The 20,675-nt window shown below is 43.5% G+C and overlaps 1 protein-coding gene across 1 annotated transcript; it reads right to left on the reverse strand.

Moving 5' to 3' along the window:
* Window positions 1–7,325: 7,325 nt before the first annotated feature.
* LOC121547204 (proline-rich protein 35-like) lies at window positions 7,326–17,620 on the reverse strand. The gene is made up of 4 exons (XM_041858352.2): window positions 17,480–17,620; window positions 16,477–16,550; window positions 8,980–10,520; window positions 7,326–8,809 (listed from the first exon to the last, which is right to left on the reverse strand). The coding sequence occupies exons 3-4, from the start codon at window positions 10,332–10,334 to the stop codon at window positions 7,951–7,953; spliced, it is 2,214 nt and encodes a 737-aa protein (XP_041714286.1). The 5' UTR covers window positions 10,335–10,520; window positions 16,477–16,550; window positions 17,480–17,620; the 3' UTR covers window positions 7,326–7,950.
* Window positions 17,621–20,675: the final 3,055 nt, after the last annotated feature.

The raw sequence follows: 20,675 nt of genomic DNA on the forward strand, positions 1-20,675 counted from the left end.
GAGGTCAGAGACCTGGCCGTGTGGTGCCAGGATAACAACCTCTCCCTCAACGTGACCAAGACAAAAGAGTTAATTGTGGACTTCAGGAAAAAAAAGAGGACTGAGCACGCCCCCATTCTCATCGACGGGGCTGTAGTGGAACAGGTTGAGAGCTTCAAGTTCCTTGATGTCTACATCACCAACGAACTTTCATGGTCCAAACACACCAAGACAGTTGTGAAGAGGGCACGACAAAGCCGTATTCCCCCTCAGGAGACTGAAAAGATTTGGCATGGGTCCTCAGATCCTCAAAAAGTTCTACAGCTGCACCATCGAGAGCATTCGGACTGGTTGCATCACTGCCTGGTATGGCAACTGCTTGGCCTCCGACCGCAAGGCACTACAGAGGGTAGTGCGTACGGCCCAGTACATCACTGGGGCCAAGCTTCCTGCCATCAAGGACCTCTATACCAGGCGGTGTCAGAGGAAGGCCCTCAAAATTGTCAAAGACTCCAGCCACCCTAGTCATAGACTGTTCTCTCAGCTACCGCACGGCAAGCGGTATCGGAGCGCCAAGTCTAGGTCCAAAAGGCTTCTCAACAGCTTCTACCCCCAAGCCATAAGACTCCTGAACAGCTAATCATGGTTACCCAGACTATTTGCACTGCCCCCCACCCCCACCCCTTCTTTTTACGCTGCTGCTACTCTGTTAATTATTTATGCATAGTCACTTTAACTCTACCCAAATGTACATATTACTTCAACTACCTCAACTAGCCGGTGCCCCCGCACATTTAGTCTGCACCGGTACCCCCCTTTATATAGCCTCCCTACTGTTATTTTATTTATTATTTTACTTCTGCTCTTTTTTTCTCAACACTGTTTTGTTGTTTTATTGTACTTTTTTATAAAAAAATAAATGCATTGTTGGTTAAGGGCTGTAAGTAAGCATTTCACGGTAATGTCTACACCTGTTGTATTCGGCGCATGTGTCAAAATACAATTAGATTTGATTTGATTTGAAAATATGCACTGGCTAAACAGCATTTGTTGTTGAATTGTTACATTTAAATACGAGTTACTATATTATACTATAACCAAAAAAGTGTTAAACAAATCTAAATATATTTTATATTTGAGATTCTTCAAATAGCCACCCATTGCCTTGATGACAGCTTTGCACACTCTTGGCATTCTCTCAACCAGCTTCACCTGGAATGCTTTTCCAACACAGAAGGAGTTCCCACATATGCTGAGCACTTGTTGGCTGCTTTTCCTTCACTCTGTAGTCCAACTCATCCCAAACCATCTCAATTGGGTTGAGGTCGGGGGATTGTGGAGGCCAGGTCATCTGATGCAGCACTCCATCACTCTCCTTCTTGGTCAAATAGCCCTTACACAACCTGGAGGTGTGTTGGGTCATTGTCCTGTTGAAAAACAAATGATAGTCCCACTAAGCCCAAACCAGATGGGATGGCGTATCACTGCAGAATGCTGTGGTAGCCACGCTTGTTAAATAGATCACAGACAGTGTCACCAGCAAAGCACCCCCACACCATAACACATCCTCCTCCATGCTTTACGTGGTCCTCTGTAGCTCAGCTGGTAGAGCACGGCGCTTGTAACGCCAAGGTAGTGGGTTCGATCCCCGGGACCACCCATACACAAAAAAAATGTATGCACGCATGACTGTAAGTCGCTTTGGATAAAAGCGTCTGCTAAATGGCATATTATATTATTATATTATATTATATTATATTATATTATATTACGATGGGAACTACACATGCAGAGATCATCCGTTCACCCACACCGTGTCTCACAAAGACACGGCGGTTGGAACCAAAAATCTAAAATTTTGACTCCAGACCAAAGGACAGATTTCCACCGGTCTATTGTCCATTGCTCGTGTTTCTTGGCCCAAGCAGGTCTCTTCTTCTTATTGGTGTCCTTTAGTAGTGCTTTCTTTGCAGCAATTCGACCATGAAGGCCTGATTCATGCAGTCCCCTCTGAACAGTTGATGTTGAGATGTGTCTGTGACTTCCACTCTGTGAAGCATTTATTTGGGCTGCAATTTCTGAGGCTGGTAACTCTAATGAACTTATCCTCTGCAGCAGAGGTAACTCTGGGTCTTCCATTCCTGTGGCGGTCCTCATGAGAGCCAGCTTCATCATAGCGCTTGATGGTTTTTGCGACTGCACATGAAGAAACTTTAAAAGTTCTTGAAATGTTCCGTATTGATTGTCTTGAAGTAATGATGGACTGTCGTTTCTCTTTGCTTATTTGAGCTGATCCTGACATAATATGTTATTTTACCAAATAGGGTATAACCCCCCTACCATGTCATAACACAACTGATTGGCTCAAACGCATTAAGAAGGAAAGAAATTCCACAAATTAACTTTTAAGAAGGCACACCTGTTAATTGAAATGCATTCCAGGTGACTACCTCATGAAGCTGGTTGAGAGAATGCCAAGAGTGTGCAAATCTGTCATCAAGGCAAAGGGTGGCTATTTGAAGAATCTCAAATATAACATATATTTTGATTTGTTTACTTTTTTGGTTACTACATGATTCCATATGTGTCATTTCCTAGTTATGATGTCTTCACTATTATTCTAAAATCTAAAAATTTGTAAAAATAAAGAAAAACCCTTGAATGAGTAGGTGTGTCCAAACTTTTGACTGGTAGTGTACATTGAAGTATTATTTTCAGTTGTCACTGACAATGAACACACCCTGAAAGCACTGAATGGTCTTGTGTTATCAACTTAATAGGCAGCGTGCAGTAGGGTGAATTGATCAGTTGATTGACAGGTGTAGGACTGTAGAACGATAAACTTTCCTATAGTATGGATGCTCACCAACGTTTTATAGTTATGTAGCCTATAGTTTATCATTATAGTTATCGTTATTGGCTTGGTGGATGGCTCTTAACTCTAACACAACAAAACGAATGTTATCACAGCAGAACTAGCAGGTCTAGCTAACGTTAGCGAACTTGAACAAAATAAATAGTAATTTAAACTTAATACACTTACACTTACAGTTGAAGTCGGAAGTTTACATACACTTAGGTTGGTGTCATTAAAACTCGTTTTTCAACCACTCCACAAATGTCTTGTTAACAAACTATAGTTTTGGCAAGTTGGTTAGGACATCTACTTTGTGCATGACACAAGTACTTTTTCCAACAATTGTTTACAGACAGATTATTTCACTTGTAATTCACTGTATCACAATTCCAGTGGGTCAGAAGTTTACATACACTAAGTTGACTGTGCCTTTAAACAGCTTGGAAAATTCCAGAAAATGATGTCATGGCTTTAGAAGCTTCTGATAGGCTAACCGACATCATTTGAGTCAATTGGAGGTGTACCTGTGGATGTATTTGAAGGCCTACCTTCAAACTCAGTGCCTCTTTGCTTGACATCATGGGAAAATCAAAAGAAATCAGCCAAGACCTCAGAAAAAAATGGTAGACCTCCACAAGTCTGGTTCATCCTTGGGAGCAATTTCCAAACGCCTGAAGGTACCACATTCATCTGTACAAACAATAGTACGCAAGTATAAACACCATGGGAACACGCAGCCGTCATACCACTCAGGAAGGAGACGCGTTCTGTCTCCTAGAGATGAACGTACTTTGGTGCGAAAAGTGCAAATCAATCCCAGAACAACAGCAAAGGACCTTGTAAAGATGCTGGAGGAAACGGGTACAAAAGTATCTATATACACAGTAAAACGAGTCCTATATCGACATAGCCTGAATGGCCGCTCAGCAAGGAAGAAGCCACTGCTCCAAAACCGCCATAAAAAAGCCAGACTATGGGGACAAAGATCGTACTTTTTGGAGAAATGTCCTCTGGTCTGATGAAACAAAAATGGAACTGTTTGGCCATAATGACCATCGTTATGTTTGGAGGAAAAAGGGGAATGCTTGCAAGCTGAAGAACACCATCCCAACCGTGAAGCACGGGGGTGGCAGCATCATGCTGTGGGGGTGCTTTGCTGCAGGAGGGACTGGTGCACTTCACAAGACATCAGTCAGGAAGTTAAAGCTTTGTCGCAAATGGGTCTTCCAAATGGACAACGACCCCAAGCATACTTCCAAAGTTGTGGCAAAATGGCTTAAGGACAACAAAGTCAAGGCATTGGAGTGGCCGTCACAAAGCCCTGACCTCATATAGAAAATGTGTGGGCAGAACTGAAAAAGCTTGTGCGAGCAAGGAGGCCTACAAACCTGACTCAGTTACACCAGCTCTGTCAGGAGGAATGGGCCAAAATTCACCCAACTTATTGTGGGAAGCTTGTGGAAGGCTACCCGAAACGTTTGACCCATGTTAAACAATTTAAAGGCAATGATACCAAATACTAATTGAGTGTATGTAAACTTCTGACCCACTGGAATGTGATGAAAGAAATAAAAGCTGAAATAAATCATTCTCTCTACTATTATTCTGACATTTCACATTCTTAAAATAAAGTGGTGATCCTAACTGACCTAAGAGAGGGAATTGTTACTAGGATTAGATGTCAGGAATTGTGAAAACTGATTTTAAATGTAGTTGGCTAAGGTGTATGTAAACTTCCGACTTCAACTGTATACTTGCTTTCTTGACTTTTATACTCTATAAATTGACTCGTTCAAATAATTTACTCTGGCAAGTTTGCAACCTACACTCTGCAGTAAGGAAGTAAAACGGAAGTCGAATCTATCACTTCCGTTGTTTGGCTGTGCCTATAGCAACGTTCGAAAATGAGGTGGATAGCCAGGTGCAGAATTTGTAAAGCACCATGTTTACCCACAAAACCAGGAGAGTAAAGAGAACAGACAGACACTTTGACCTGTTCATCATGACCAAAGAGCCACCACTTTGGGTCTTTGGGTCTTGACAGTTGACCTTTGCTGATTTGACCAGGTGTGAGAGGTGGAGAAGAGGGGGCAGGGGAGTGCAGGGCAGCCCAGCGCTGAGCATCCGTCCTAGGGGCTGACAGGTAGCCCTCTTCCCGGCCTATCTGGAGCCCAGCCCAGGGCCCTGACCTTTGGAGGGGGCTGGTGGACCCCAGTCGCCCAGGCACAGGTGACCCTGATGCTGATGACTGTTTAGCTCAGGGAGCTGCTTCACCTTTAGCATGGGTCGGTCACCCTGCCATTTCAGGGTAGATACAGGAGAGCTACAGAGGTCATGCCAGTATGCATTAGGAAAGACCATGGTTGCGTCCCCATAATCTCTCCTTTCTCCCGAAGTGCGCATTTTTCCACTTCCCTTCATGGATTTGAAAGGAAATGACTGTTATATGGAAACCCTTCTAACCCAGCAGTTCCCAAACTAGGGGCCACAACCTCATGTGGGGTCGCCTGATATGAAAATGGGGTCACGGGAGAATTTACAAAATCCTGGAGAAAAGAAAATATTCAAAAAAATACATATTATAAAATCGTCTTTGCATCTCAAATCATTGTAATGTGGTTAACCTTAAACATCGAAATTAAAACTATACAACTCTAAAAGATTCAACGAGAGAGCACCCTTAGATCATGGGAAAAGGCCTCACTTGACCGTTGCACTTGAATCATTCCCACGGTGAATGGCTAGGCCCGCTAGGCTCTGTAACCAAATACTATTGCAGGGACAGATATTACCGGCCGCGATTGATATGGTGAAAACAATGTGTGGGGAGGCAGAGGCACAAAAACTCACATCAATCCCTACGTCATATAACACCGGTAAACAAATAATTTATGCTATTGCTAGCAATCAAGAGGAAACTGACTGAATGACTCAAAAACTCCCAAATGGACGTTAGCTGTGAGGGTGGCAATGCCCATGCATTGACTTTTGTTCGCTATACATGTCGGGGGATGCTATACACGAGGACATATTGTTCTGTCTCATGGTTCCCGAGCATGAAAGACACAGGGATGTTCAGTGTGCCGCGTGGCTATATTGACAAAAAACAGATTCCACGGGATCGAATGGTGGGCCTTTGCACAGATGGGGCTCCATCGATGGCGGGACAGCGGGCAGGCCTCTGCACTTTCAGTGACCCACACGAGTGATAAATGCTCACCTCCAATGCTTGGAAGAGCACTTTGGGACCTACTTCCCAATCCATTTGACTGTGATCCTGGCTCAGTTGTCATGCCGGTAAGTGAAATCGAATAGCTGATCAAGCTGTCATGTGACCGAATGCATTCACGGGTCACTACGGAGGAGTTTTTGTTCCTGACTCAAAAGGAATACCCTGCCGTCTCCCTCTGAGCATTAATGCAGAGTTCAAAACAATTGGGAAATGGGAACTTGGAAATCTGACTTCCGACTTCAGTGTATTCAAGACAACTGGGAACTCTGAAAAAAACTAGCTCCGACTGGGATTTTTTTTTTTTACGATCATCCGACTAGGAATTCCAACTCGGGAACTCGGGCCTCTTTCTAGAGCTCCGACCTGAATATCACTGACGTCATGATTTGACCTCGTATTTTTCAGAGTTCCCAGTTGTCTTGAAAGCACCATAAAACTCATGGTACCCTTCACCAGCTCATATCAGTGTGAAGCTGGATTCAGTGCTCTCGTCTGCATTAAAACCAAATATCGATCCATGTTGGATGTGACAGCAGAGATGAGGTGCGCACTGAAGACCACGCCCCCTGACTTTGAGAACCTCCGACGTGATATGCATCAAGCACACCCATCTCATTAGTGGTGGTGAGATGTGATATTATATCAGTCTAATTTGCAAAGTATGTGATGGTGAGTTGAGAAGACAATCAGAAATACTGTAAATGTTTTTCAATTGACTACCATAGCCCAAAATAAAAAAGTAAACATTGGGTGTTAATTACAGAATTATTTTCACATGGTTGGGGTCGCGAGAATATTCAGTTATCAAAATGGGGTCATGGGCCCAAAAAGATTGGGAACCCATTCTCTAACCCAATCGAATACTTTTAAAAGTGTGGGGAGTGGTGAATGAGAGCACACTTCGGGAGAAAGGAGAGATTATTGGGACGGAACGCCTTTATCTACAGTATATGAACCTGTAAGGTCTTTGTCGTGTTGCTGCCCTGTATTAGTTGTGATCCTGAGCTTAATTGTCCCTCCAAAAGGCAAGGGCAGGAATGCACAATACACCATTGAGGGGTATCTGTCTCATCCTTACTGATTCTTAGCCAAAATAACCAGGGTTTTTGTAGAATATCAACTGCTCTTGCAAAATAAATGTGTATTTATCACTGTGTAATGCCACTATACAATCACTTATTCACTCAAAAGGCCCCATACAAAGAGTAGAAGAGCAAAAGCCTACAACACCTTCTAATACACAATCTCTTTCTTTATTCAAATAAGTGGAAGTGCATTTGTTACAGACGTGTACAGTGGATGTGTACTGTGCAATGGTTTAATCAGACACACAAGACAATCCAACAAGACATCATTGATATAAAACATAACATTTACTTCTTAATTCATTTGAATTACATCAATCAAATACATTACAATATGTATAAATCAGTTCAAAGGATTGTCTCTCAACTTCGGACAGAATTGTAAGAGGATTCATACCTTAGATCATAAAACATATTTTGTGTTCAGTGTCGCTCTTTAAGTGCAAGTTTCTTTTTTGTCCTACAACAAGTCTTTCATTTCAAGCATCACTACTGCCCATTTGAATTGTTTTTCCATATAATCCTGTATCAACTATCAACATTTTAATAGGGAGAACTGAAAGAGGGTAGTCTTAAGTTTAGTGCATTTGTCACTCCTCGTCACTTCTTCATTCCCCCACTTATATTTAAGGTGCTAAGCTTTGTTATCTTTTGGCGGAGATGGGGGTGGTGTTTTGAGAGGATATTAGTGGTGAGAGTGCTTGCCTGGACAGTGAGAGTCATAGGGAGTGCATGAACAAAAGTGTGTTGTCTTCAGGAGCGTGGCAAGCTGGGAAATTGAGTTTCTCAGGAGAGGTTTAGGAGTCTGTTGCTGTCAGGGGGCTTGGCAGACATTGTGGCTCCCTTAGTCGCTGAACGGATGGGGGCCTCTTGGAGTTTTTATTGGAGGAGGGGGGAAAGTCAGTGAAGACCGCGAGGGGCCGTCCATCGGGGCAAAGCAGCACGCTGGAGTCAGCCTCACACTTGGTGGTCCTGCCTGGCCAGAGACCCTCAGCCTGGCTTGGCCTTAACCCCAACCCCCCTGGGGATAGGACCTCCGGCTTCACCACCTGCACCCCAGCCTGACTCATTTTGATCAGCACGTCCAACGATTGCTTTCGACTCTCTAACGAAGCCTTTATCGCTTCCTTCCTCCTCTCATTCTCATCTTCCTCCTCCTCCTCTTCCTCCTCCTCTGCCTCGTCTTCCTCGGTCTCCGTGGTGATGTCATCTTTAAGTGAGGCTTCCATGAGGCCCTGGTCACCGGCCACGACCACCTCAGTCACCCCGGGTTGTTCCTTCTTGACGGAGAGGTCCAGGGGTCCTTCGCTCTGGCGGGCTGTCCTCTCCAGTGCATGGTGGATGTGGGAGAGCTCGCTGCGGATCTTGTTCAGGTGTTCCCATAGGTGTCCCTGAGCTGTGAGGTCCTCTTTCTCCAGGTGGGAGATCTTGCATTCGGCATCCTGGTACTCCTGTAGAGCGTTGGAAAGGTCGCTGAGGAGGGCAGCAGCTGATTCTGATTTTGAGGATGCCTCCCCCGTCCCTCGGCCGATAGTAGAGTCCCTGCTGCTGGGTCTTCTACAATGCGGAGGAGAGGGAGACTCACTGACTGGGCTCATGGGGGGATTTGTGTAGCACTGCTCCACTGGCCGGGACTGAAACTGAGCATTTTTTAAACTATGGAGAGACCACAGAAGAGAAGAAAATGCATTTTAGAAATCAGAGATTTCAGACAGGAAAATATTGAAACAAGTTACAAAAATACGAAGTCAATTACGAATAATATGAAAAATATATAGTAAAACAGTAATAGCCAAAATTATATTTATAAAAGTAAGAGAGCTTACCTGCTGTGGAAGAGGAGCTTTTCTGTTGCCATGGAAATGGGTGTGGTGTTCTGAATGTTCTTGAGGAGGTCCAGGGTGAACCCGAGGGCTGGCCTCTTCTCTACAGGGGACTCTTGGGTCCCCAAGGGGGCCCCTGTTCTCTTGAGGCCCCATCCTGGTTTCCCCTCCTTGGCTGCAGCCTGGAGCTTGTCCCCTGTCCTGTAGGAAGGGTCTGGTGACGCTGTAGGGGAGGAGATGGTGGTGGTACCTGGCCTCAGAGCAGGTACCTTCCACAAGTTGACTTTGGGCTGGTAACTGGGGTTGGGCTCAAGGCCATTCGGAGAGGTTTTGAGACCCTTGCTGACGTCGCTATGAGTGGAGGCTGCTCCGAAGGCATGCTCGCAGAGGAATGGGTAGTAGAAGCGGGGCGGCAGGAGGGTCCGGTCGGTGGGGTGGTGCCCACCGGATGCCGGGTGCAAGAGCTGAGCGGCCGACGCCAGGAAGGGGAGCTGGGATAGCTGCGCTTGAGTCGGTACGGTTACATTGGTGGCAGCAGTGGGGATTGCATTCATTGAGTTCATATAGGAAAAGAGGCTGGGGCTCAGGGGGTAGCCCACCCCGAGGACAGACCGGTTGAGTCCTGTGGGGTCCTGGTAGTCCACCAGGCCAGGTGGAGGAGGGTAGCAGGGGATGGAGCCGCTCACTCGGGGCTGGGCACCCTCGGCCATGGTGTGGCTGGTGGCCAGCAGGCGCCACTGCTCTGACAGCAGCCCAGGGGCAGTCAGCAATGTCTTGGACAGCTTGTAGTGCTTTAGCTGGGCCTCCACCGAGTGTGCTCTCAAGAGCTGGTCCTCCAGGGAGAACATATCGGCTATCAGCAGCTCCGGCTCAGGACGCTTACTGGTTCTCTTGGCTGTGCCTTCTGAGTCCCTGTTGGAGCTCTCTCTGGTCATCCCAGTGACTTCAGCCCCCTGTCCGCTCTCCTCCTCCTCCTCCTCTCCTCCCGGGCTCTCCCTTTCCTCTCCTTCCTCCTCCATGGCCCGTTGCTGCCGGGGCCTCCCCTCATTCCCTGTAGCCAACTCAGGCTCCTCTTTCCCAGCCGTGGTCCGAAGGCAGTGGGCCTGCTGGAGGGGCCGGAGCTGGTCCAGGTGCAGCAGGTTACCCTTCTTGTATGGCCAGTCGGACTCAATTAGCAGGGACAGGGAGTTCTTACAGAGGCTGTACTTCATGTGGTTGTAAAGATGGGACTTCTCCATGCAGGTGAAGGGGCACTGGAAGCACTTATAGTTGTAGGGTTTGCCCCATGGCCGTGGGATGTAGTGGGGCTTCTTGGGCTTGCGCTCCTTGTGCTTGCACGTGTGGTCCTCCTTGGACATGATGGGGAATGATTCTGTCCTCACAATGCAGGTTATTCTGAGGAGAAGGTGTGTGAAAGTCTTGGAGAGATGAGGCTGTAGGGATGCAGTCTCTCGTTCCTTCTTGGGCTAGATGTAGTACATTTCCTTAGTCTTTATATACATAACTTTAAAGATTCTTTAAGCTGGGATCCAGGTGGGTAGGAGCTGTGGAATACAAGATACATATATATTTTTATTATAACATAAAAAGTAAATGTTCAGGAAGGAGTATTAAAATAAATTAAAGAATAATCTCATACATTCAATCAAAAGTCAATCGAAAACATTTTTTGTGGCCAATTTTTTTGTTTGTTCTTGCCATATTTCTGTTGTGGGTGGGTTATAGGTGCAATATACAAATCAATATAATTTCATATTCAGTTCATATCATATTTACCTGTGGGCTGCCACTCAAAAATACAAATAAAAACATTTTAAAAATGTACATAAATGCAAAGTATTTATAATTTTTATCATATGTTCCCTATCTGACCAGGAAACTGTTTTTTGTATACATAAATACAAGATAAATAAATTGAATGATCTACAGTTAACTGCTGTCTAATTATCTGCATTGGGGGCTATGTATCAACATGCTCATATCTGTATCTATGAGAGTGCATCATGTGTTTTCTGTCTGAGCTGCTGAGCTGAGTTGCCACTAACCCAACTGCGGGGAGGCCCCCACTGCTCTGTTCTCACTGTACCTGCCACTAATCATTATTTCCAGTGCAGCACCAGGCGCTAGCAAGGCCCAGGGCTGGGGGGCAAACAGGCAGCCCCGGGGGGCACTGCACCTGTGCAGGGGGCTCTACTCACGGCCCTGGCCTGGCTACATGGGCTCTGGGCTGGGCCCATGGAGGCTGGCTACTGGTGCAGCATGGCCAGGGCGTTGGTTGAAGAGGGCGGGCGTTGGGGGAGAGGGGGCATGGGCCCTGGTTCTTAATGAGAGCCTGGCGTCACGCCCATAGGGCATCGTTAGTGTCAGGGCTGGGATTTGGGTCAGGGCGCATCGCACCAAGTTCAACTGCTCAACTCTCACCCACCTCTGTCTTTTCTCCCTACTTCTGTGCTTTTGGAGTTGGGGTGGGTGTTCTCAAAGTTGAATATACTCTATCATCCATTTCACAGGACAGATAAGAGGGGAGCTTTACTACGGCTGGTAATTTACTGTAAAATTACATGGTAACAATTGTGACGTTTTGGAATTATAAAATTGGTACTACAGTGGGGAGAACAAGTATTTGATACACTGCCGATTTTGCAGGATTTCCTACTTACAAAGCATGTAGAGGTCTGTAATTTTTATCAAAGGTACACTTCAACTGTGAGAGACGGAATCTAAAACAAAAATCCAGAAAATCACATTGTATGATTTTTAAGTAATTCATCTGCATTTTATTGCATGACATACAGTGAGGGAAAAAAGTATTTGATCCCCTGCTGATTTTGTATGTTTGCCCACTGACAAAGACATGATCAATCTATAATTTTAATGGTAGGTTTAACAGTGAGAGACAGAATAACAACAAAAAAATCCAGAAAAACGCATGTCAAAAATGTTAGAAATTGATTTGCATTTTAATGAGGGAAATAAGTATTTGACCCCCTCTCAATCAGAAAGATTTCTTTTATACAGGTAACGAGCTGAGATTAGGAGCACACTCTTAAAGGGAGTGCTCCTAATCTCAGCTTGTTACCTGTATAAAAGACACCTGTCCACAGAAGCAATCAATCAATCAGATTCCAAACTCTCCACAATGGCCAAGACCAAAGAGCTCTCCAAGGATGTCAGGGACAAGATTGTAGACCTACACAAGGCTGGAATGGGCTACAAGACCATCGCCAAGCAGCTTGGTGAGAAGGTGACAACAGTTGGTGCGATTATTCGCAAATGGAAGAAACACAAAATAACTGTCAATCTCCCTCGGCCTGCGGCTCCATGCAAGATCTCACCTCGTGGAGTTGCAATGATCATGAGAATGGTTAGGAATCAGCCCAGAACTACACGGGAGGATCTTGTCAATGATCTCAAGGCAGCTGGGACCATAGTCACCAAGAAAACAATTGGTAACACGCTATGCCGTGAAAGACTGAAATCCTGCAGCGCCCGCAAGGTCCCACTGCTCAAGAAAGCACATATACAGGCCCGTCTGAAGTTTGCCAATGAACATCTGATTGATTCAGAGGAGAACTGGGTGAAAGTGTTGTGGTCAGATGAGACCAAAATCGAGCCCTTTGGCATCAACTCAACTCGCCGTGTTTGGAGGAGAAGGAATGCTGCCTATGACCCCAAGAACACCATCCCCACCGTCAAACATGGAGGTGGAAACATTCAAACATGGAGGGGTGTTTTTCTGATAAGGGGACAGGACAACTTCACCGCATCAAAGGGACGATGGACGGGGCCATGTACCGTCAAATCTTGGGTGAGAACCTCCTTCCCTCAGCCAGGGCATTGAAAATGGGTCGTGGATGGGTATTCCAGCATGACAATGACCCAAAACACACGGCTAAGGCAACAAAGGAGTGGCTCAAGAAGAAGCACATTAAGGTCCTGGAGTGGCCTAGCCAGTCTCCAGAACCTTAATCCCATATACAATCTGTGGAGGGAGCTGAAGGTTCGAGTTGCCAAACGTCAGCCTCGAAACCTTAATGACTTGGAGAAGATCTGCAAAGAGGAGTGGGACAAAATCCCTCCTGAGATGTGTGCAAACCTGGAGGCCAACTACAAGAAACATCTGACGTCTTTGATTGCCAACAAGGGTTTTGCCACCAAGTACTAAGTCATGTTTTGCAGAGGGGTCAAATACTTATTTCCCTCATTAAAATGCAAATCAATTGATAACATTTTTGACATGCGTTTTTCTGGATTTTTTTGTTGTTATTCTGTCTCTCGCTGTTCAAATAAACCTACCATTAAAATTATAAACTGATCATGTCTTTGTCAGTGGGCAAACGTACAAAATCAGCAGGGGATCAAATACTTTTTTCCCTCACTGTAAGTATTTGATACATCAGAAAAGCAGAACTTAATATTTGGTACAGAAACCTTTGTTTGCAATTACAGAGATCATACGTTTCCTGTAGGTCTTGACCAGGTTTGCACACACTGCAGCAGGGATTTTGGCCCACTCCTCCATACAGACCTTCTGCAGATCCTTCAGGTTTCAGGGCTGTCGCTGGGCAATACGGACTTCCAGCTCCCTCCAAAGATGTTCTATTGGGTTCAGGTCTGGAGACTGGCTAGGCCACTCCAGGACCTTGAGATGCTTCTTACGGAGCCACTCCTTAGTTGCCCTGGCTGTGTGTTTCGGGTCGTTGTCATGCTGGAAGACCCAGCCACGACCCTTCTTCAATGCTCTTACTGAGGGAAGGAGGTTGTTGGCCAAGATCTCGCGATACATGGCCCCATCCATCCTCCCCTCAATACGGTGCAGTCGTCCTGTCCCCTTTGCAGAAAAGCATCCCCAAAGAATGATGTTTCCACCTCCATGCTTCATGGTTCGGATGGTGTTCTTGGGTTGTACTCATCCTTCTTCTTCCTCCAAACACGGCGAGTGGAGTTTAGACCAAAAAGCTCTATTTTTGTCTCATCAGACCACATTACCTTCTCCCATTCCTCCTCTGGATCATCCAGATGGTCATTGGCAAACTTCAGACGGGCCTGGACATGCACTGGCTTGAGCAGAGGGACCTTGCGTGCGCTGCAGGATTTTAATCCATGACGGCGTAGTGTGTTACTAATGGTTTTCTTTGAGACTGTGGTCCCAGCTCTCTTCAGGTCATTGACCAGGTCCTGCCGTGTAGTTCTGGGCTGATCCCTCACCTTCCTCATGATAATTGATGTCCCACGAGGTGAGATCTTGCATGGAGCCCCAGACCGAGGGTGATTGACCGTCATCTTGAACTTCTTCCATTTTCTAATAATTGCACCAACAGTTGTTGCCTTCTCACCAAGCTGCTTGCCTATTGTCCTGTAGCCCATCCCAGCCTTGTGTAGGTCTACAATTTTATCCCTGATGTCCTTACACAGCTCTCTGGTCTTGGACATTGTGGAGAGGTTGGAGTCTGTTTGATTGAGTGTGTGGACAGGTGTCTTTTATACAGGTAACGAGTTCAAACAGGAGTAGTTAATACAGGTAATGAGTAGAGAACAGGAGCGCTTCTTAAAGAAAAACTAACAGGTCTGTGAGAGCCGGAATTCTTACTGGTTGGTAGGTGATCAAATACTTATGTCATGCAATAAAGTGCAAATTAATTACTTAAAAATCATACAATGTGATTTTCTGGATTTTTGTTTTAGATTCCGTCTCTCACAGTTGAAGTGTACCTATGATAAAAATTACAGACCTCTACATGCTTTGTAAGTAGGAAAACCTGCAAAATCGGCAGTGTATCAAATACTTGTTCTCCCCACTGTATATGATACTCGTGCTACTTTATTTTAATGGTTATTAGGTAATGAAACATTTTTGCTATGTTTTTAAAAGAAATATCAGGTAAATAACAGACTGTAAGATAAAGTGTTCCCTGTGTGAATGAGTGAACTATTTCTAATGTAATGTTTGTCATGTATTCTGACTTCGGCATGATATATTATCAGGGATTTGTTTTTTAATAAGCCAGTGCACTAAATATGGCAACGTTACAATATTTTCAAAGATTATTTAAGTTAGATGAAGCTTTAGTGAAATCATACATATTTGCCACTCGTAAAAAATAAACATTCTAAAATGTCATCAAGAAATGACTGACTTTCCTATCAACTCTCTCTCTGTATTTCGGACCTCCTGTCCGTCTATAATTATGGTAGTTCACAATTCCCAAATGTAAACAAAACAATTGGACCATGCAGATTAAATGTCAAATATATTTTGACATCAAAAATCGAAATCAAGTTTTACACACTTGACCTACTCTATTATCTGATGTGGCTGATTTAAATACCATAATTGTATGCAGCATGGTCTCACAATTTTTTTTTTTATACATAAATACAAGATAAATAAATTGAATTATCTACAGTTAACTACTGTCTTATCTCAACAGAGCACCACTTTCTTCCATATTTCAATATAAGAATCACTTTGGTTTAATTAATCTTTTGAATAAATCCCTCAAACCAATTTCAAACACTCCCCAAAATGTATAGTATATTTTTTTGGGGGAAGAATGAAACATTGTAATCGTTCTCCACTGTTAGCCAAGCTGCTGGGTTAACCCTGTGGGTAGAGCGATAGAACAAGTGAGAGAACATCACTCTTCAGATTAAAAGACCCTGCTGTGCGGCTTTTATTTTGTGTTTTTCCTGGGGTCGTTCAGGGATGAAAGCCTGTGTGATGTTTAGGGGTAAGACTTGTTTAAGAATACTATAAACTTTTATTAAATCATCACGCACACACATCACACCTTGTGAGGACAGATAGACAGAAACCGACCTCGACTTCACTGCAGTACGAGAGGGATGACAAAACTCACTCTAACACAGGGTGGCAGGCCCTTTTGCACAATCCTGCTCGATTGTCCCCTCAGAACTAGACCTTTTGCATTGGCCCATGTGATTGGCGCTCATCTACCCCTGAGGCTCTGACCTGGCCTCTGAGCTCATAATAGAGCCCAACAGCTGCTATTATGAGGTAATCAATAAAAATCATTTTCCCTTCAGATTTTTTCACTGCTGGACACTGTTAGCGGCCACCAAACCCTCAACCCCCCCCCCCCTGACTCTATGGGCTCGGCCCCCCTCCTGTCCCGTATCCAGGTCCTGCGGTCTTGTTTTAAGCTTTTAGGGGTTCGGGGTCAGACAAGCCTATAATCGCTTCAGCTTCAACATATATTGTTTCAATTAAGAAGGCTCGCCTCACTAAAAGCATTGACAAGTTGCGTACAATAACGATCAAAACTAATAACATTGGATGGGTTGGGGGAAGGGGGGCGAATGTGTCAAATGGCACCAATATGAGATGTTGATCTATAGGCTACTCACAGATATCCTTTCTATTTACTCTCTATATGTTATAGTTATATATTGAATAATACAGAGAGTATAACTGATATACTTTTGCATTTTATTTTAAATTGAGCCTAAGTTCTAAATTCATAAGGGATGTGACTTTACCTAAGATGGTGGCTTGCAGTGAAGACTGAGTGATGATCCAATGTCTTCTGTCAACTTCAACTAAGGAGAAGGTCCTGAAAAAGAGGATAGGAGAAGATATAATAATTCAACATGAATATTAGTTGTTATTCTAGATGTAGTTATCATGCAAGTTACTTGATAATACTGTGATACTGCGTAGGTGTATTATAAAAGCTGTCAATATTCAACTTCACCTTAGCATACAGTACATAGAATCTTAATCTGAATGTTTGACATTGACATCGTGGGGCATTGTATGTGTTACATTTATTGAGTTAATATGCAGTGATATTTAATACATCTGTGAAGTTAAGCATTAAAACATTCCTCTGAGTTTTTTTTTAGTTGCAAATGGAATTCACATTGATGATATTGTGAAACAGTCAATATCCAAATACATCTCTTGTCATCCATTTCAAAGCAAATAACACAATATTTATTTCTACACTTCTCAAAAATATCTGGGCTTCAGTCATAAATGAGACTTTGATAGATAGTAGGTCTAAACCCAAGTTATCACAACGTTATAGATATGGAGTTTTTTTTTAAATCCTATAAAGAATTACTTAACTTATTCCCTTGTGACATGTTTAATGCAGAATTAAGGCTAAAATACAACTTTAGTCTATGTATGAAAATCACAACAATTTATATAAAGTAACACTTCAAGTAATTAACTTCTGTGAATTGAAAATGTTTTGAAATAATGTCATGAAATAACATTATTTGTTTAAATTATATAAGATAATACAGTTATAGAATATCATAAATATTTGTCATTTCATCTTCACACAAATCCATGAATGTCATATAACAGAACACATTGCACTTTTTTCCCGATGGACTTATGACAATAGGCTACAAACATTAACACAACACAACTACAAAGCCCAATAATCATAGCCTACTAAATAAAAACACACTCATACTAATTATACAACATATGGTATCTGAAATTAGGGAATAAATCTGGTATTCCTACCTGGTGTGTGTCCGTGGTGTGTCTGTCTGTCAATTCTCTGCGTCTAGTGGTACAAGCGGACAGCGCATATCCAGCTCAAATGGGAGCGCGAAAGCGAGCGCGTGGAAGATATTGACTAGGAGCATTGCCTTGGGGCACTACAATACAGCAACTCCGTCCTCGGTATTGTCGCATGTTGTGTCTACCTTGCAGCAGGGATACAGTAGCGGAATTTAACAGTATTGGTCGGTGCAACGTTAATTCGAGGTAGACTGTAGGTAGGCTAGTCTGTACAATTTGAATACTTTATTTTACAATTTCTTGTTGGTTTCCAAATGAGGTCTGGTAGGCCTAAAGCTCGACCTCAACACGTGTTTGACCGAGATATTACAGGAGTCCTTTTTCACACAACATAGCCTAGGCATCAATTTCAGAACGTACCTTCAAATCAGGAATTATTCGACTGTTAGGTAGCACTCTCATAAATTATTTCAAAACAACCTGGTATCAAATGGACTATGTTTAATGGTTAATTAGATTCAATTATGCTTTGGCAGGTTTTCAAAAAATGTGCACCTGCTTGCACTTGTGTGAAATAGGATAGGCCTATTGTTTTGCACAGCTGTGTTTCAACAAGTTAAGTATGGACATCTTTGAAAGACAAACGAACTTTAAAGGCCCAGTGCAGTCAAACGTGTTTTATATATATTTCCTGTGATTAACTTGATTAAACATGTTTTATATATATTTTATATATCCTGTGTTTTATATATATTTCCACACCATGAGGTTGGGAAAAAACTGTGAAATTGTGAAAATGTTGATAATGTCCTTTTCGTGTAAGAGCTGTTTGAAAAGACCGCCTGACATTTCAGCCTGTTTTGGTGGGATGGAGTTTTGGCCTGCCTGATGACATCGCCAGGCTGTTAATTAGTTAATAAATCAATAAGATGGAGCGCTCCAAACCTCTCTGCCAATAACAGCTCGTTTTCAGTTTCCCCTCCACACTCAGACCACTCCCAGACAGTCCTAGCTAAATTCTTGCTTGATAAATTGCTCTTGATAAGAAGCTTGTTTCTATTTAACCGTTTTAAATGAAAACAATCACAGTAATGTACTTAATTGTTGTCCAGAAATGACTTGATATTGAGATTTTTTTTTTAAAGGTTGCATTGGACCTTTAATTGTATTGGATGGAAGTTTTTTTTAAAAGTGGAGACACATTTTATTAATAATAAATGCATAGGCCTTTTATACATGAGAGACAGCGGCCTGTTAAGATTTATAATAGCCTGCAGAAGTTATGTGGTTTGGTTTGTTGTTGTTAGCTCAGTCACGCATAACTTTTACTGGGTGGTTTAGCCGCACTCCTGCATATTTCAATATCATTGCTTTTCGAAACTATTAGCCTTTATTAATATATAAAGGGCCGACCACCAAAACACCATGTAGCCTAGGCTTAATCTTATGTTTTAAATGTAGGTTAATATGTTCATCACAATCTCATAAATATATGATAGGCTAACATCTAAATGTTCTTCTATTGCAGGCGTGTTCAAAGGATGGTTTCATCCTCAAGCTAGGCCTAACGATGCTGAAATGTGTGGAAAGTCACAATCTTTGTCAATGACAATAGAGTAAAAGTAAACATCAAATCCCAATTACGTATCAATGAGAAAAGACAAATAAATGTGGAGCTAAATGACGAGATGGGGGAAAACAAAGCTGTCTATCTGCGCGTAGGGATATTTGGGTCAAGTCGTTCCGAATGAGATAGCTTTGGAAATAGAGAATCTTTGCTGCAGCACTGAGGTGTGCAGTAAGCTACAAACATACAATTGTACTTGTCAGAACCAACATTTGTTATTTTTCCTCCTTTTATGCATTTTTTCTTTTTCCTTTCACTGTATTTTAGTCTTGTTGTTTTTACTAGACTTTTTTGTGCTTATAGGCTATTCTCTGTGTTTATCCATTTCAGATATTAATTTAAGAGATTTCGTATTATTGAATAAACAAATAATTAAAATAGCATACATCAAAACAAATAAAAGATTTTGTCCAGAATCTATAGTTAAAATAAGTGTGTTTGTTTGTATTTGTTCGTACGTGTGCGTGTGCGTGCACAAGCATGTACATATGACACTCTCTGCCTGTGTGTGTGTGTGTGTGTGTGTATGTGTCTACTGAGTTTGACTGGGTGTGCATGACTGTGTACTGACTGTGTGTGTATGAGGAAACAGGGGTATGTCAGGTGGAAGTGTGTCTGAGGGTGGTCGGGGGCTCTTTCTCCTCCGCTTGCCCGCCACAACACACACACAGACACACACACAAACACACACACAGAGCCTGGCTGGTACACGACTCAGTGCAGCCTCCCAGAGAAGCGATTAGTGCAGTGGCACTGGGACACTGGATAGGTTCCTGACGTGAGCTGTGAGATCACATCCACAGGCAATGACTGATGTGTGTCTTATCTGACAGCTCAGACTCATTTGTTAATCTCTCTCTCTCTCTCTCTCTCTCTCTCTCTCTCTCTCTCTCTCTCTCTCTCTCTCTCTCTCTCTCTCTCTCTCTCTCTCTCTCTCTCTCTCTCTCTCTCTCTCTCTCTCTCTCTCTCTCTCTCATTCCTTGCCCTCCCAACCCTCCCATCTCTCCACTTCTCTTTCTCCTTCCCCCCTCTCTCTCTTCTTTACCTCCCACCCCTACTCTCTTAGCCTGTGGCTGGCACTGGGTCAACTCCAGGTTCTTCATTTCTCTCCAACAGTATCTGGCTGTGTGGAGGCGTGTGCGGGCCCCTTTGAAAATGTCAGTGTACGTGTGTCTGGGGGAGTCGGGGGCCCTTCACGAGCCATCAAGCCCGCTGTCACACTGCACCGGGCAAATGTTGACTGACAGGCCACTCCATAGTGCCTAACCATCTGTACCAAATGTGACAGCAGGGGGAAGAGGATGTCTGGCAAATCAGGAGGAATGAGATGAGAGGGTGAGATGGAGAGAGTGAGGGAGAAAAAGAGAAATAGAGCTTCTTCCTCTGACAGTGTGGACACTTGGGAGGGAATGTCAATTCCTTCTGTTAAGTTGAACTAAGGCCAGGCTGTGTATAAGGAGAGTCCATACATAGTCTGGCACTGAGGGGTATCTTAATGTATACAATAGCCCCCATCAACTAAAACCTTTTTATGGCTGAACCCACAACCACTATCCAATGTGCGCTGTT

The sequence above is a fragment of the Coregonus clupeaformis genome, chromosome 31 (assembly GCF_020615455.1).
Source record: "Coregonus clupeaformis isolate EN_2021a chromosome 31, ASM2061545v1, whole genome shotgun sequence".
Classification (NCBI taxonomy): domain Eukaryota; kingdom Metazoa; phylum Chordata; class Actinopteri; order Salmoniformes; family Salmonidae; genus Coregonus; species Coregonus clupeaformis.